The sequence below is a fragment of the Artibeus jamaicensis genome, unplaced genomic scaffold (genome assembly GCF_021234435.1).
Source record: "Artibeus jamaicensis isolate MK-2021 breed Jamaican fruit bat unplaced genomic scaffold, CSHL_Jam_final contig_332, whole genome shotgun sequence".
In the NCBI taxonomy this organism is placed as follows: Eukaryota; Metazoa; Chordata; class Mammalia; order Chiroptera; family Phyllostomidae; genus Artibeus; species Artibeus jamaicensis.
In genome coordinates, this window is record NW_026521788.1 from 9124055 (window position 1) to 9141838 (window position 17784).

At 34.1% G+C, this 17784-nt stretch overlaps 1 protein-coding gene and 1 long non-coding RNA gene across 2 annotated transcripts in view; one reads left to right on the forward strand and one right to left on the reverse strand.

Annotated features, from left to right (window-relative positions):
- PCDH15 (protocadherin related 15) overlaps positions 1–17784 on the reverse strand; it is a 789434-nt gene that overhangs the window by 313095 nt on the left and 458555 nt on the right. Inside the window, exons 9-10 of the mRNA XM_053663991.1 lie at positions 9851–9959; positions 5925–6037 (exon numbers count right to left, since the gene is read on the reverse strand). Of these exons, the coding sequence (XP_053519966.1) occupies positions 5925–6037; positions 9851–9959 (222 nt within the window). The remainder of the gene's footprint in view (positions 1–5924; positions 6038–9850; positions 9960–17784) is intronic.
- LOC128627190 (uncharacterized) lies at positions 203–3731 on the forward strand. The gene is made up of 3 exons (XR_008391347.1): positions 203–265; positions 838–906; positions 3484–3731. It is a non-coding gene; the product is annotated as an uncharacterized LOC128627190 (long non-coding RNA).

The following is a 17784-nucleotide window of genomic DNA, read 5'->3' on the forward strand; positions in this document are numbered from 1 at the left end:
GATTAGCCCTATTTAGCTCTCAAGTGTTTAGATATATCCTTTTATTTTTAGTATTATATGCGACAACCCAGAAGCTTATAAAGAAAGATTACTTGGCAACGACCTTGTAGGAGGGCTAAGATAGTTTATGTGTGTGAAGGGGTGTGTCGTGGGAAGATAGGGTAAGGGCTGCTCAGAAAGTGACTTTCATTTGAACATTGTACTGTACTTGCAGCTGTACTCTGACAATGACCTTTGCAGACAAGAGGGTGTTACCAGAATCAAGGTACTGTGACAAGAATGGATAAAGTGCTTTTCTTCTTCCAAGTAATTGCAGTCACCTTGTGTGGAAAGAAAGAGGTCAAGTAAAATATCACCTCTGTGTGTCTTTTGTCAGCTTGCAAATTTGGACATCCACTGTATTCAATGGCTATATTCTATTTCTGTCCTGACTAACCCAGCTGGATGAATAACTGCATGAGACAAGAGAACACTAAACATTCTTTCCTTTTATTAATTTCCATAATTGGCATCATAGGCAACTAATTCAACCTTGTAGTTAGAATTTTTAGTGGACAATCAGGATGAAATAAAAAATATAATGTTCTTTGGGAGGAAAAGATAGTGTTTTATGTGGCAATTTGACATTTTTAAAAAAATAGAGCATAAAATTAAAATAAAAGATGAACATTTAGCAAATGTATCAAATATGTCAATGGATTTCCAAAAGTGTGATTCATTCGGAAATACACAGAAGTATTTTTAGTTCAGTACCAGTAAGAAATAATGCCTGTCATTTCTGTGGGATAATATTCTCTAACATGTGTTAAAGGAATTTCTCTCTTCCTCACCTTACAGATTTTGCTACTGGAGCAGAGGAAGATTTTTGCTACTGAGCTTACCTTTACTGACCTGCTGAACTGGGATGTAAGGCACATGAGTACTTCATTCATTCAATAGAAATCCATAAGAATTTGGAGAAGAGTCTATAGTTAGCACAGTTCCAGGGTTATGAAAGTGTGCCATCCATAGCATTTGGCTTGCTTTCTGTGGCTAGAAAACTTCAGCTCTGATATTTTTTCTTCTCCTAACCATAATTCACTGAAGGCTCCTATTCAATCTTTTCCCAAAGGACTATTCCAGGCTTTTCTTTTCTCTATTTTATTTATCTTTTTTGATAAACTATTAATACTCACATGACAACAGAAAGAATAGTAGCTTATACCTCACGATCTCCTTAACAGAGTTAGTGACTTTTGATCTTTCATTTTCATGGGGATATTATCCTTTCTATTTTAGAAGCGATGACTGATGATCTGTGACTTGCTATTGTGTCTGTCTGTCCCTGACACCTGTGATCTTTCAATCAACAACGTTCTCTGTTGGAAATTCATGAAGGGGGCACATTGTCAGCTAACTTGAAGGCAATATGGAACAGCATGGCCTATTTTTGTTTTCTTGTTTTAGCAATCCTCTACTGGTAACGTGGGGAGAGTCAGGATGCAAGGAAAAGAGGCTAAGGTTTGAGAGATGTGTGTGAAATGATGGGCTATGAGGGTTGGAACTTGAGAACTGCATGAGCCTGGAGAATTGGGAAGACATTCAAGAGTAAATTCCAGAGGAATTAGGATTTGAAAAATGACTGGATGGGGACATATGGGAGCAAGTAAAGTCCTAAGAGGAACTGGGAGTTCCAGACTTGGGTGAGTGGCTGGTTATTATATTATCAATAGAAAGGAAGAGGTTTTAAAAGGATCTGTACAGTTTACTACATTCTTAACTTTACACAATTGTACAATAGTAGAAGTAGGTTTACAGCCCATGACTGGAAGTATGGATGTAGACATCAGAAGAAAAGTAAGTCTGGAAGCAAAATTTCCATATTTGTGATTCCCTTGAGGGCAGAGCTTTCATACATTTATGTCTTCTTAACACCAAGCAAAATGTCAGGCACCTAATAAGCCATCAGAAAGATTTTGGCAAATTGGAAACTAGAAAATGCCATTCGTTTTAAAAAGTTTTCCATTGAATTCTCATGGCGTAAAGTTTAATTGAGATCATTATTCAAAGAGAAGCTAAACATTTTCTTGCACTGTGGCATCTGAGATTCACATGTGTGGTTACAGTAGCTCATTCTCCCAGGCCTCACTCATCCTCAAGTGCCGCTGTCCTCAGACACCTGAATTACTGAAGCAAAGAGACTTGCCAGGACTGGCGTGTCTGCACTGCCATTTAAGCTTACCAGTTTCAATTCTGTGGCTCATTTTTTGTGTCAAAAATGTATTTAATCTTTGGAGAAAGATTTTAACATACACTCATAAATGGCCATAAGCTGTGTCTTAATGTGTATTTAAATATGATGAAGTTGTAGGTACTCGATTCCAGCAGCCTTAAAAGATTTACCGTACCAGGAAGAAACCAATTACAACAAATATTTGAGCATTTTCTATGCACTGTACATGCATAAGGGTAGGGGTTAGGCCACAAGGTAAAGAAATATATTACAATCTGCCCTCCTACAAAAGTCAGAAGAAAATAAAAGAGTAAATTCAACATAGAGTGACCAGAGCCACAACAGGGACATGCAGAAATACAAAGAGGGGCTTCTAACCAATGGCTGTGCCTTTCCAGAGGAAGTGCCATTCTAGCACCTACAGCATCAACAAAACATCAGCGTGAATTAGTGCTGTTACAGGGAGAAATGATTCAGGAAGAGGGATAGCATCTGTACATGCCTGGAGCCTAGAAAAAGCATGATGAGTTTAGGGCACTGCAAGTGGTCTCATACAGCTGGAACAGAAAGCCTGCAGGGTGACTGATGAGAGCTTATGATTAGCACGCCCATGATGTGGAAGGAAAAGAAGTTCAAGGGTAGCCAAATAGACAGTATGAGTAGGTCAATGAGTAACAACACACAAATCAGAGAGACCATGATACAATGATGTTTGTGATACTATCGGGACCCTTGTTACTAGTTCTTTATCAGATACACATAAAAAACACAATTATGTTTGAGCAATTGACAGTGAATTATTAATAATTTATCCATTTAATCTTTCTATTAGATGCTTAGAGTATTAAAATACCAACTAATAACATGTTTTAAAAATGGTACACTTATAATAATGAATGTGAATTTTCCAGGCTTTGTTATTGACACTCCATGCGTGAACTAACTCATTATCATCTAGAATCTAAAATGTGGTTTCATATTTCTATATCATAGATGTTTTTTGTTTTATAACTATGGTGAGCACATAATATTTTATCCAAACTAGGGCATTTTGAGAGTGAAAGAGGTATTATGAATAAAATATACAAGGACAAAAGGCATACATATAAACTGAATGGGGCAAACTAAATATAATATTCTTATTTAAAATATGTATTTTATCTTAAAGTATGATTAAAAGATTATTATTGTGTAAAATTTGGAATAATGATTTGATCCAGAGCATCTTTTCCTCTTTTAACTGACATGCTTTACTCCTTTCATATTCTAAGGGTAGAGGACTACTCCATCGTATCCTTCCAGTTTCACCTTTACACTTTGTTAGAACACTGAATAAATCACTGGCGGAAAGCGATAAAGTGAAGATGCTAAATCGCTAATTCATCACCATCACCAGCGGTTAAATGAAAATACAGCTTTTTGAAGCGGAATTCTTCTTCAAAGCTTAGGAAAAGATACTTCATTTTATTTTATTATACTTTAGCTTCTGATACAGAAGTTGGGATCAAATCTAATAAAAACTTTCGTGGTCAATAAAAAATGAAGCATTATTAAAATAAGGAAAAAGGAAGAAAGTAAAAGTCTTACTACAGGAGAGAACTCTCCCATATTGTAGCAATTCAGTGGACCTCTATGCAAAACCACAATATTCAGCTATTATTCAAGCAGGGGGCACGTCATTGTTCTTACAGACTGATACCTTTGCTTATTATCCTCTTGGTTGCACACAAAACACAGTTATTTTAATTAATAATGTCTGTAAAAAAACCCATTAAAATACAAGGTATTAATATAAAATTAAAAATACCTGCATTTTATTCTAATTGAGGTTTGTTTCTATAATTGATGGACTGGGTTTTAATGTAACTGGCTAAACTAAGATCACTGACTTCGATAATGGAGAAAAATAATTAATTTCAGGTTTCATATGAGGTAGTTTGGAAACAGTGCTTTGTCAAGTTTCTTAATTCCCCCAGGAAGCAGCCCAGCAGGGCTCCCGGTAGACAGACAGCAGACAAGGGATACACATTTTGAGTTTTATAGGGTCCTATGATAAAAAAAATAATGTAGTCAATGCAAGAAAATGAACCTCATGCATGACTATTACACACAAAAGGTAAAAGAAGTCTTTGTTAAATGACTCCCAAGACCCAACGGAATGAAATCCAAGGAAATTTCTGTGGCACAGCAGTCTCGCTCCGTGGTCTGGCTCCATACCTCACTTCCCCGTTAACTGCTTGCAGCCTGCTGTATCATGCCTCCACACGCGTACTTCTGCTTTCCCTGAGGTCCAAACCTATTTTCCATTTTTATTCATTGGACAAACCCTTCCAATACAGCAAAATTTAGCTTGGAGTAATCTCCAGCAAATCTTCCAAGTCCTCAGGTTAATTTAAACATACCTATTCTGCATTTCATCAGCACCCGTGTTTCTTCCTGTTAGCAGTTGCTGTGTTTGTTGCATTTGATTCATTGGCTTATATGACTCTTTCCATTCTAGACTATGTATTTTTAAGGACAAGGGACCACAACATAAATAAGGATCTGGCATGCATAATAATATAACTGGGTCCTAAAAAGTATGCCTTAATTAGATGTGAAATTAAATGAATTTCTGCATATTATTGTTTGTAGTTTCACTGACAATTAAGCTGGACAACTATTTCTAAGCAACTGCACCTTAAGGATGTAAAAAAAACTAGATAAACCTAATTTTCAATCTCAGTTCTGCTGCCTATTATTGATGTAACTCTATGCCAATCACTTACCCTCTCCGGACTTTAGTTTCTACATTTGTACTAATTAGCATACTACTACAGTTATGGTTATAATTCAATGAAAAATGTGCATAAAACACCTTGTACAATGTCCACATTTAGTAAGCATCCTTACCTCACTTCCTTTTCCTTTACCAATTTTAAATTTTAAAAATTCTATAAGACTGCATTTCTATAGCTTTTATATATGTAGATATGAAAAAGTTATATAACATAGTAGACTTACCATTTCATTCTGCTCCCAGCCCTCATTTCTACTTGATAAATTTCTACTCTTCTTTTACTGACCAGCACAAATCTTACCTTCTTAATGAAGTCTATCAGAATTCATCAACAAATCATTTGGGTTTCCACAATACCTTTCAAATGATTTTATTATTATGAAATTAGATATTACTATACCAAAATTGGAATGTCCAATGGATTTCCCAAGCTTTAAAAATGTTTTCAGTCTAGGATCATCTATCAACATTTTTAAAAATGAGACATATATTAGATTCACTTCTAGACAAGTGAGATCTTTTCTGTTAGAGAAACATTAAAATGAAGTTATTAAAATAAAAATATAACTGCATTTTAAGCATATTCATTGGTTAAGTTTTTATGAATAAAATTAAATCCTTTTAGTAAAAAATTAAGTGTTAGAAAATGTTATAAAGTGTAGAATGTCCAATTATATACATTTGACCAGGGCATTTAATACATATAAAAATATTCAGTATTAGAATCACATTGTAAAATAGTTATTTTAAATAAAAGCAATAATGTATTCAAACTGCTACGCTTTACTTTTTAAATAAAAATAGGCTAATTGCTATTTAAATTAACTTTGATTTTTTTTAAATATTAAAGAGCCTACAGTAGCCTCCACAACTTCCTTTGATTAGCACTTTATAAACACACACACACAAAAATAAGAAATTAGTTTAATTTACCTTAATAACCAAATCAAATTTCTGGTAAAAATCTCTGTTTACTGGCTCCAGGAGACTAAGTTCTGCAGTCCTAGGATGCATATGGAAAAACCGTGGGTAATCCTCAGGAGTTCCTGGAAAACATTGAGATTTCGGCATCTAAGAGAACAGTGAGTAATATGCATATCTGCTATATCTATTTCCCTTCATTAACTGAGGAACAAAATCTCAATTTCATTAATATATTCAATTTCAAAATTATGCAGTCTAGGGAAATTAGATGCAAACGTGGTATATACTTAATTAGTTTATAAGTAAGAGGATGGAAAATATGTTATGTTTGGATGATTTTCCAAATATCTTTTATTAAAAGAGCCCTTTAATTATTTCAAACTTCATCACATAGGAAGAGATATTAAGTGTTGAGAAAGTAAATTTTAAACTCTAGAAGTTATTTTAATAGTGCATAAATCTTAATTATTTTCTTCATGGTCTTTCAACATATCTTGAAATAAATAATGGCTATGAATTTGTTCCAAATATCAAGATGCCTGGAAATTAAAATGAGAATATTCTGTTCCAGCTAGGCAAATATTTTTTTCTAAGACAAATATCAAACTAACTACATCACTTACATTAAATAAAAATATTCCAAATACTACATAAAATATTTTCATGACACTCTTAGTATTTCTTTAGTGTAAACTTTTAGTTAGTTAACATATTTCTTCCTGCAGAAACTCCCTTAAATTGTATCATCTGCCTTTGTATATTGAACAATATTTACAGTAATTTTTTCCAACATGAAGAAAATATAAACATCGAATCATGTAACTATAGAGTCTATGCATTTGGTCAAACAATAAGCACAAGAATAAAATTACTTTGTTCCTAATTATTGAAGCCTACTCTGTGCTATATGTTCTATATAAGAAATCATCAAAAACTCTCTGGTCCTGGCCAGGTAACTCAGTCGATTAGAGAATCCACTTGATTCGCCAAGTTTTCTGGGTTCAATATCTGCTCAAGACACATATGAGAATCAACCAATGAATGTATAAATAAGTGGAACAACATACTGATGTTTCTCTCTCTCCCTTTCTCTCCCTGAAAATCAATAAATATAAAGTTTCTAAAAAACTTTAAATTATTCCCATTTACAGAGGGATTTGGGACCTTTGAGGTATTAAATAACTTGTTCCAAGTCAAAGAAACAATGTAACATAAAACATGCATTCAGACACAGTTTGCAGAATCCAAACATGCTCAAAATTAGTTAATTGCTACTATTCATTTGCTTTAACTTTGAGATAAGGAAAGAAATTCCTCTGGCTGTATGAGCAAAGAACAAATGAACAACAACCAAAACAAAACAGAAAAAAAATATTATAGCAATGAAATAGACTTAAAAGTTCAGAATTAATCAATATTGTGTGTGTGAAAAATTAGCATATGATAATAGAGTCAACTCAAAATAGTAAGAAGAAATTTTGAATAAGAGCATTTACCTATCAGGAGAGATAAACAGAAAATAATGAAATGGCTTCTATTCTTCATACAACTATGCCAAATTCCAAATGGAGAAGATATTTATGTACAATGAATAATAGTATAAATGTTAGTAATAGATGAAATAGGGATGAATTCTATTCTCATGTGAGAGTATATCTTTTCTAACTATAGCTCAAAATAAAAAAAAGTGAAAAGGGATAAATTCAATGTCATTACAAAATTACATGATAAGACACAGTAAACAAAATTAAATTACAGGTGAAAAACTAGGAGAAATACTTGCAATTAACATCATAGACAAAGGTTCATATCCCTAACACATGTACAAAGCAGAAAAGAATTAGCTGAGAAACCGATCAACAATACATTTAAAACAGGTTTGTGCTAGAGAATGAACAGAGTTCACAGGAAGAGAAACGCAAAAGAGTCTTAACCATAAACCAAGGTCTTCACATTTATACATAAAACATTCAAGTTAAAACTACACTAAAATTCCACTTCTTACTGTTAGATTAGCAATGTTCTATGCTGGGAACCATACTCTATTTGTGAGTCTGTGAGAAAACACACAACTTCACACATTTCTGGCATTGGTAAATGAGTGTTACAAAACCTCTGCTGGAGAATCTGGCATAACCTATCAAAATCACACTGGTATTGAATTGCAGGATTTTGGAAAGATGGCAGTGCCGGAAAGAACAGGAACCCATCTCTTCACTGAGGCAACAATTACATTGGTAAAGTCAGCCCGATGTAACCATGCTGGAAATCTGAAGTCTATTGAAGTCTTGAAACCTCCTGGGGAAGAGTTTGGCAATCAATTGTGAAAATGTTCTGTCAGTCACAGCTCTGTGCACTGTAGCAGTTTCCCAATCCCCACTCCTTAATCTCTGCAGGAAGCTCTGCACACATCTTGGAGCTGCTTGCACCCAGTATACTGGAGCCAGGCCCTGGCAAAAAGAACCCCACCCTCCAAAAAGCAGAGAACTGCATACACTCTGCTGAGTGTTTGCTGCTTCTGTTTCCAGAGGTGCAGGCAACGCTGAGTAACATGCCTCCCCAAGACTAGCTTTAAATTTCATCCATTGGACTCTACACATGCTGTATTATCTATCTAGATCATTCATCTGGCATTTCCTACCGGACAATCCCAGTCTTTCTGCTAAAATAACTTTTCTTCCTAACTTTCCAAGTAATTCTCTCAGAAGTCATTGGCACTCTCCTCACATGGTTATGCGGCTCATACTTTATTTACACTGCTTGAAACTATATGTTTTAATCTATCTTTTGACATGTTTTTAGTCATATATTCTACCTCATGCTAACTTAGAACATTTAAATATCATATTCATGTCTACAGCATATAGCACAGTAGTTGACATACTCTCAAGTCTTAAATGGAAATTGCCTATTTCTATTTATCTCTGCCAAGACCCCTATAGACATAAAGGAGACTTATGCTTATGTTCATAAAAGCTTTTAAAAAAATTAATATTCTAATCTCAGTAACTGGTATATGATATATGTTTAGTTCTAGAGACTAAAAGTTTGGAACAGAATTACCTGGATTTATTTTATGCACAGCATTTTTAAGTAGGTGATAGCACCACAATTGGAAATCTGTCTGGTATCAGCAGGTAATGTTCTTATGTATGTGTGTATAAGCATAGGTCAGATGCATGGGAATAAGAAAACGCTGAGGATAATGTTGAATTCCGCTGAATAGTTATTTTCGAGCATACTTCAAAAGCAACTCCTCCTTTATTAAGAGATATATGGTCTGTCTCAGATTTATCTTTCAATCTAGAGACTAAGATCTTTGCAAAGCAGCAACATCCATACTTTAGCAAAATCAGTTTGAATGGGAAAAAAAGCAATGTGGGTAGCATAATAACATCCTCATCATTTCTGCTTTTGCTACAACTAGCAGTACATGCACCAGGGTGGATTCAGAGAGCTTCTGTGAAATTTTCCAAGGAAAAAATTAGACAAGGGAATAATGTATTATGTGCCCTTGGGCTAATTATGATCTTTCTCCCATATGGCTCCAAATGCCCTTATTTAATTCAGTCACTATTTTCAGAATTATTTAATTGTATCCACCAATGAAAAAATACAGATAGAGCAAACAGTGTTAAGTTTTTCCATTTTTTCCTGAAAACTGTATGAGATGATATTGAGAAAAATATCAATGTGTAGATTAAACTGTTATTTTTATTTGTTTTGCCTCTTCAGTAAAAGTTCTTCTTCCCTATATATTTCACTGAAACTAATTCTGAAAAAGAGAAAATATTAAAAAATTTATTTATACTTAAAAATAGCAATAATTTCCAAAAAAATCCTTGTTATTAAAGGTGTTTACTTTGCTTAGAGACACTATTTTCCTACATGATTCCAGAGTGCTAACAGGGTGTAAAACATTAGTAGACACAAACCAACAAGGATGGAGTAGAGGATGCCCGGCCTATCTGACGGAGGCTGGATGTCCCGATCCTGGTCGATGGCTTGTATTGGTGGAGTAACAATGATGGGGTTCAGTTCTTCCTGGAAAGAAATATTCAGAGAGTTTAGTTCAGCCTCAGTTCTAATACCTTATGTAAAATTGTCATCCAGAGATTACAATTTGAACGGCTACTTAACAACTGAGCCAATAAACTCAGGTTTTAATATTTGTAATGTAACACACCTTGGGCTAGTTAATTTTGAATCTGAAAAGGGAACAGGGTATACTCCAAGTCACAATAAAAAGACATAGTAGTTACATATATAGAAATTTATACCAGGAAATGTCTCCTAAAAGGAAAGCAAGTAGAGAGAGACCACATTTTGAATTTTCTCTAGATAATTTTATCAAAAGAAATATAACACTATCGAGTATTGTTTTTATCCTTTGCATTAAATAAGATTTGTAGGAATATTTATACCCTCTTCTTCCTAAATCATGTTTTAAAATTTCACATAAATTAACATATTAAAATAAAAGCTTTAAAAATGGATGTTTTAATTCAGCAGAAATCAGAATCCCATTATTGCAAATTTCACATAGTTAAAATTAATTATATATTATGTAGGTTTGTACATTTAACTTATAATTATCTGCAGGAAGCTTCAGTTTAAAGTTTTAATACATTTCTATAAGTTAGTGTTTTCTAATTTGATGACCAGTAGTATTCTGTTCTTCTATCATAATTGGAAAACATTTTTCTATGAAGGGCCAAAAAATAAATATGTTTACACTTTGTCAGGCATACAGTCTCTGTGGCATCTACAAACTCTACCATTGTAACAGAAGTGCAACAAATGGGTATTACTATATTACAATAAAACTTTATTTACAAAATCAGTGGTGAGTAGGACATAGGTTTTTAAACCTGGTGTGAGATTATAACAGGTATGCCGAATATAAAATAAATGTGCACTCTGCAGAAATAAGCTTGAGAAAAACTATAAAACAAAACTGTAAAATATAATCTACTGTACTATAGGTCTTTTCTGAGATTTAAGGTCTAATTTGTATAAGGAGGTATTAATAGCTCATTTTCTAGAAATACACATTAATATCTCCTTGAACTGATACCTTCAGAACACAGTTTGGGAAATACTGCTTTAAGTCTTTGCAACACTTAGCCCAAATATCTAAGTGGTAATTCTAAAGAAAAATAAAGGGTATTCTATCTCAATATCTGACAATTTTCTGTTCTAATTATTGCAATGACTTTTTATGTTATTTCTTCTCAAATAATAGAACCTTGAAACATAGCATGTACTCATACAAAATCAGTAGTTTACAATCTCAGAAGAAATGTATAATTTTGACATGCTAAAAATGAATAATACTAGTAAACCATTATTTAAATATTCAATTTGTATTAGTTTTTCAGGGGTAGACAAATAAAGGTTTACAATTATGATGCAAATAAATATTACAATAATTGGTAAATAATAATACAAGTATAAATTTTATGTTTTGCATATTCACAACTGCAAATCTACATTTGTCAACTCCTGTACTATTATTGTTATACACACATATTAATTAAAATATATGGCTAAGTTATATTAAGTTACTAAAGGTGGAATAATTAAAGATAATCATTGAGCAATAATTTGGAGCTCACATATATCTTAGTGTCTCTGTTGAGGGGTTAATTTTCTATGGGCAATTAGTGGTCTAAATGCTATCAATAGTTTCCTAAAAATAAAAAGCTTTAGGCAGGGATAACTTGCCAATATTCTATTTACCTCTTTAAATGTGGATCTGGAACCATGGAATATTAAATCAATATCCAAATCACTCAGCGAATTCCAGATGACTACTGTTGTCACACAATGCAATGTTCTTCCTAAACTATCCCCCCCATACTGTTTCTGACCCTCTTTCTCTCCATTTTACTCTCTTCTTATCCCTCCACCTATCCCCACTCATACATACATACACACACACACACACACACACACCCCTTCCCAATAGTGAGCTGGCTTTCTATATAATGCCTGTATTTCATTGTAAATTTAAAAAAATTCAATGCTCTTCAAAGTGTCTATGCTTGAATGTAGGAGTTTAGGATTGATCAGATCTTCCTAGTTGTTTCTCAAAGGAATCCGGTGGTTTCATACAAAGTCAGCTCACAGGGGAGCTATATTTTCCTGGCTCAACTAATCAAATCTGTGGGAACTTTTCCAAAAGTGTGGCCCTACTCAGATCTTGAGAAGCATTACAAATCCCACCATTGTCTGCAATTCTATCCTATTTCCCATGGTCAGGGCAATACAACAAGAGTTCCTAACTAGACTCCAGCTTTTAAAAATAATTTAATTACTTATCCAAAAAAGAAAAATTAAATCTGAGCTCTCCTTTTAGAGCTAAATGTGAACAGATCATGATACTCAGGATATTCCCGCTGATCACCTTCACTCTGCCTATTTCTGTGGCCCTGCTGAGTAACCCATACACATAAGCAGTGTTGATTTGGTAATTATTCATGTAGTTTAAAATCCACTTTCTCTGTTGTCCAAAGTTGGTGGAATGAACAATGGTGTTTTAATCATATTCTTTAAAGCTATATAAAAAATAAAACTAGAAATAACACAGCAAATAACCAAGAAGGAAGGATAAGTGCTAAATTTCTCATTTTCATATATTATATAGTGAAAACTGAAGAAATAAAAATAGAAACAAGTGTGCTATTTAGAATTATTTTGGTAATCATCATCAGAATTAAAAATGGAAATAGCAAACTGTATATATCTCAGCAAAGTTGGTCTGGAAGTGAGAGTGGGTAGGATAAAAATATATTTATTTAAAGCCACTCAATCCTGTTTGACTATGCAATTACCATACGCTGTTCTATTTTTAATGTTATAAAGAAATAAATAAAGTACACTACTGAGATCAAGACAAAAGTAACCTTTTTGGTAAAGGATTCAATATATTTCTGGAAAATTGAGAGCACTGTATTATCTTAACTTATTAGAACTGAACTTTTTTCTTGTCCTAAATATTAGCAGTTAATAAAAAAATGTTTTTCTTATGCTACTATTTATGAGTTTTTCAGAAAACCTACAGTTAAAAGTAAAAGGATAGCCTTGGCTGGTGTAATTCAGTGGAAATTTCAGTGTAATTCAGTGGTGTAATTCAGCAGGCTATGAAGCAAAGGGTCACCAGTTCAGTTCCCAGTCAGGGCACATGCCTGGGTTGCAGGCCAGGTCCCCAGTTGGGGCATGTGAGAGACAACCACACATTGGTATTTCTCTCCCTCTCTTTCTCCCTCTCTTCCCCTCTCTCTCTAAAAATAAATAAATAAAATCTTTAAAAAGAATTTATTAAAAAGATAAAATAAAAGTAAAAAGAATACACACTCAAGTATAAGTTCTAATATTACCTGTCAAGCAGATTGTGATCTTTGAATCCTGAGAATTTTTAATACTAGGAATATAGTAACAGACTACATAATGGCATTACAATTGACAGTAGGCCTCATATAAGACCATGGTCCCATAAAAATATAGTGGAGCTAAAAATTCCTATAGCTTATGATATAGTAGCCCATCATAATGTCATAGTGCAAAGTATTTCTCTTTTATGCCTTCTCGGTCTATCAATAGTAATATTATGGGCTAGAAGCACCTGAAGGCACTCACCTGAGCTCAAGGAGTTGACCACAAACATGGCTCCTTTAAAACCAAAATTACCACTGGACCAACTCTTCGGTTTTTATTATTGCAAGATGCCCATCAGCCATTAGGAAACTTTGAATAAAAAATAAATTTCACTACTTACAAGCTGCGGGGCATACAAGGTAAGCCAATGGGGTTCCCAGTGAGGACATAGGTAGAAAGAGTACATGTGTGCAGAGATCTGGGGTTCTGCTTTTATTGGGGGTGTACTTTAGGATGTAGGGTTTCAAGGGCTCACCCTTCAATGGTGAATTTAAAACAGTAGAGCAAGAATTTATAGGAAGAGAGAAAAACAAAATCAAGTAGCCTAAATGGTCAGTTATTGAAGTCAACCAGGACCTCTAAAATAAAGGAGACTCAGTGAGAGCCGGTGTCCTGATTCTATCTAGTCGCCTGACCGACAAAGTGTTTATCTGAGATGTCCAGCTTTGAAGTGGAAGCTTGAGCAATTAAAGCTTAAATCAGGCATTTGCCTACAAAAAGAAGCCCACTTTGAAGGCTCACACTGCAGTTACTCATGTTTGGGGAGATACTGGTATAAACAAACCTACTGCACTGCCAATGGTATAAAAATATAGCACATACAATCACATTATTAGGCTGCACCATCAAGATTTGTGTAAGTCATATACAATAGCCAAGAGCTGGAAGCAACCTAGGTGCCCGTCAGTAAGTGAATGGATCAAAAAATTATGGTACATATACACAATGGAATTCTATGCAGCAGAGAGAAAGAAGGAGCTCCTACCCTTTGCAACAGCATGGATGGAACTGGAAAGCATTATGCTGAGTGAAATAAGGCAGGTAATGAAAGACAAATACCATATGATCTCACCTTTAACAGGAAGTTAAACAACAAAACAAACAAGAAAACAAAATAAAAACAAAGACACTGAAATAGAGAACAGGGGGACAGAGACCAGAGGGGAGAGGGAAGGGAATTTAAGGGGGAAAGGGGAGGGATTTGGAGGAACAAATATGAAGGACACATAGACAACAACTGGGGGGGTGGAAATGGGAGGGAGATGGGGAGCACGGGGGGCTGGGATGAAAGTAAAAAACAGAAAACTGTACTTGAAAAATAATTAAATAAAAAAAAGATTTGTGTAAGTGCACTCTATAACATCCCCACAACCAAGTCAGCTCATGATGCATTTCTCACAATGCGTCCTGATTGTTAGGTTGTGCTTGACTCTATGTAACATTAAAGGATGCTGTATTTTGTTTAGGTTGGTGCTATTAATTATTTAATATATTTTTATAAAGATAAATATCATTTATCTTAGAAAAGTATATAGATATGGATAGATATACATATACATATAATATAGATTAGATATAAATAGATATAGATGATATGGAGATAGATGGCTATAAGGTAGAAAGAAACAACATAAATACCATGCATCATTTGAAGTTTTCCACTAAAATTCCTATGGTAGATAGAACCACACATTGAAAGAGTGTTCATACAAGCAAGAGAAACCTAGAGGGGGACCATTCCCTAAAGTAAGAAAGAATTGTAATCTTTCACAATGTTTGGCAAATAGTACATATTTTATACACATTTGTCAATTTGTGTTCATTTGAAATAAGAAGATCCATATCATAAAATCTCACATATTCTGGCCCAACATGAAACTAATTGGTGTATAAAATTATTTAGCCTGGATAGGATAATTAAAATCTTAAAATGGTGTGAGAAAGTTTGGGGGGCTTTTACTGAAGGCTCTGTGAAATGAAAGCTTCCTGGGCACATTCCATCTAAACAACCCTGTGAGCTAAGCCTGGTATTGATTCAGTGAAGATCACAGCTGACTTCTTATGAAAGGATTATTGCAACTATGTATTACTTGTGTAGTTGGGCATATATATACACACCCACCATATATATGTGTGTGTGTGTGTATATATATGTATATATATATATATATATATATATACATATATATATATATATATATATATAAAATCAGAAAATTAGTGGTGAATTAGAAAACTTCAGAATTAAAAAATGAAGGAAGGAAGGAAGGAAGAAAGAAAGAAAGAAAGAAGAAAGGAAGGAAGGAAGGAAGGAAGGAAGGAAGGAAGGAAGGAAAGAAAGAAAGAAAGAAAGAAAGAAAGAAAGAAAGAAAGAAAGAAAGAAAGAAAGAAAGAAAGAAAGAAAGAAAGAAAGAAAGAAAGAAAGGAAGAAAGAAAGAAAGGAAGAAAGGAAGGAAGGAAGGAAGGAAGGAAGGAAGGAAGGAAGGAAGGAAGGAAGGAAGGAAGGAAGGAAGGAAGGAAAGAAAGAAAGAAAGAAAGAAAGAAAGAAAGAAAGAAAGAAAGAAAGAAAGAAAGAAAGAAAGAAAGAGAAAGAAAGAAAGAAAGAAAGAAAGAAAGAAAGGAAGAAAGGAAGAAAGAAAGAAAGGAAGAAAGAAAGAAGAAGCAAAGAAAAGAAAAAGATCCAATTATGTAGGAGATCACTACCTTCAGGTAGACTTTGTTGTAAGAGATGAGGGGGGACCCCAAAAAACTGGAATTATTTTCTGAAGGGCAGGCCCCTTGTTGTACAGGCTTCCTCCACTAAGTGAGCGTTCTGGGAACCCATCTGTATCAGTGGACCAGCTGGCGTTGTTGTGAGAGGCTGCATTTGGTTTCAGTAAAATTATTTTGAAGGCTCCTTCAATGTGTTTGCACATTGCATGATGGGTGATGTAGGAGCGCACCTGACTCCACCACACTCAAGGTTCAGCAGTTTTTGATTAAAAATGGCATGACAAGCATGGCCCGCCCTCTCTATTCTCCCAGTCTTGCCCCAAGTGACCTTTATTTGTTTCCACAAATGAAAAAGTCCTCAAGAGGGAAATGTTTTGTCTATGTCCAAGCGGTGAAACAAAAAAAGGCAGAAGCACTAAAAAGCATCAAATTTGACAAGTTCAAAAACTGTTTTGCACAGTGGAAAAAACATCTTACATTGAATGGAGAGTACTTGGAAGGTGACTGAAGTTTAAACATGTAAGAATAAATACATGATTTTAATAAGTAAATTGCAGTTTTGAGGGGTCACCCCTCATACCTACTACTAAAAAAATAGTCCAGAGGTGGCTACTACTAGAACAATATCCACAAAACGTATTTCTTTTGAGTACATACTCTCCTCGAGTGGATAGCAATCACTGATCCCTGTTCTTCTCCTGCCCCCCTCATTTCCCTTAGCTTCTAATTTCCCTGTTTGGATTACAGAAGGACAATATACTGATAAAATAAGAACTTTATGTTTGGGTATCCTTAAGGAAAAGATCAAAATGTTCCTCCATTATGATATAATTGTCATAATTACATCTTTACCTAAAGCTTTACTGGCTTGTGGGCAAAAAATACCTTAACAATGTTTACAACCCACAGCCTAGTGCCTGACAGTTTTCAATATATTTTCTTAATTAAGTTGAATTCCAGGAGATACATAAAAAAAGCCCACCCAAACACTAAAGTTTGTTGGTGCCTTTCTTCTAGAGCAAATGTGCTTTCTTGGTAATCTCCTTTTAAAGTCATGTCTCCTTAATTCTGTTCAAAGTAATGGGTGCACTTTAAAAGTGTATAGAATAGCAGACCTGCATTCCACTGCTGTTTGAACCAAAAGAGTTAAATTCCTTGACATATTTAGTGATGGCAATTTATCACTAAAATAGATAATGTCCAAAGAGATAATTATTATGAAGATAATCATAAACTATTAATAAATAACAAAAATAATGTCTTTGGTCAAAGTAATGTGGAATTCGATAATTGTAAAATCCAAGTTTATTCTACTAGAGATACATGCTTCACAGTCAGCAAGTTATGTGGGGAGGAGTGTGTTGTTTTAAATTGATCTAAGACAATGTCTTCATACTCAATGTTAAATTCTTCTGAGAACAGTAGACAATTAGAATTTCAAGATGAGCAAAGTTATTTACTCCTTTAACAACTCCACCAATAGATTAAAAATGAGTTTCAGTTCAAATTATTATATATACGCATAATAAATAAAAATGTATTAAGTAGCAATCGCAAAATAAGATGAAGAAAAGTGTTCTGTAGTTTTAAGGAAGTTCCAGCTCTTTATTATTTTAGGGGTTCTATCACCTTATATAAAAGGTATCTCCAAGGGAAACCCTCAGATTTCAGAGATAAGATAATCTCACAATTTTACCTAGAATCTGGTGAACAAGAG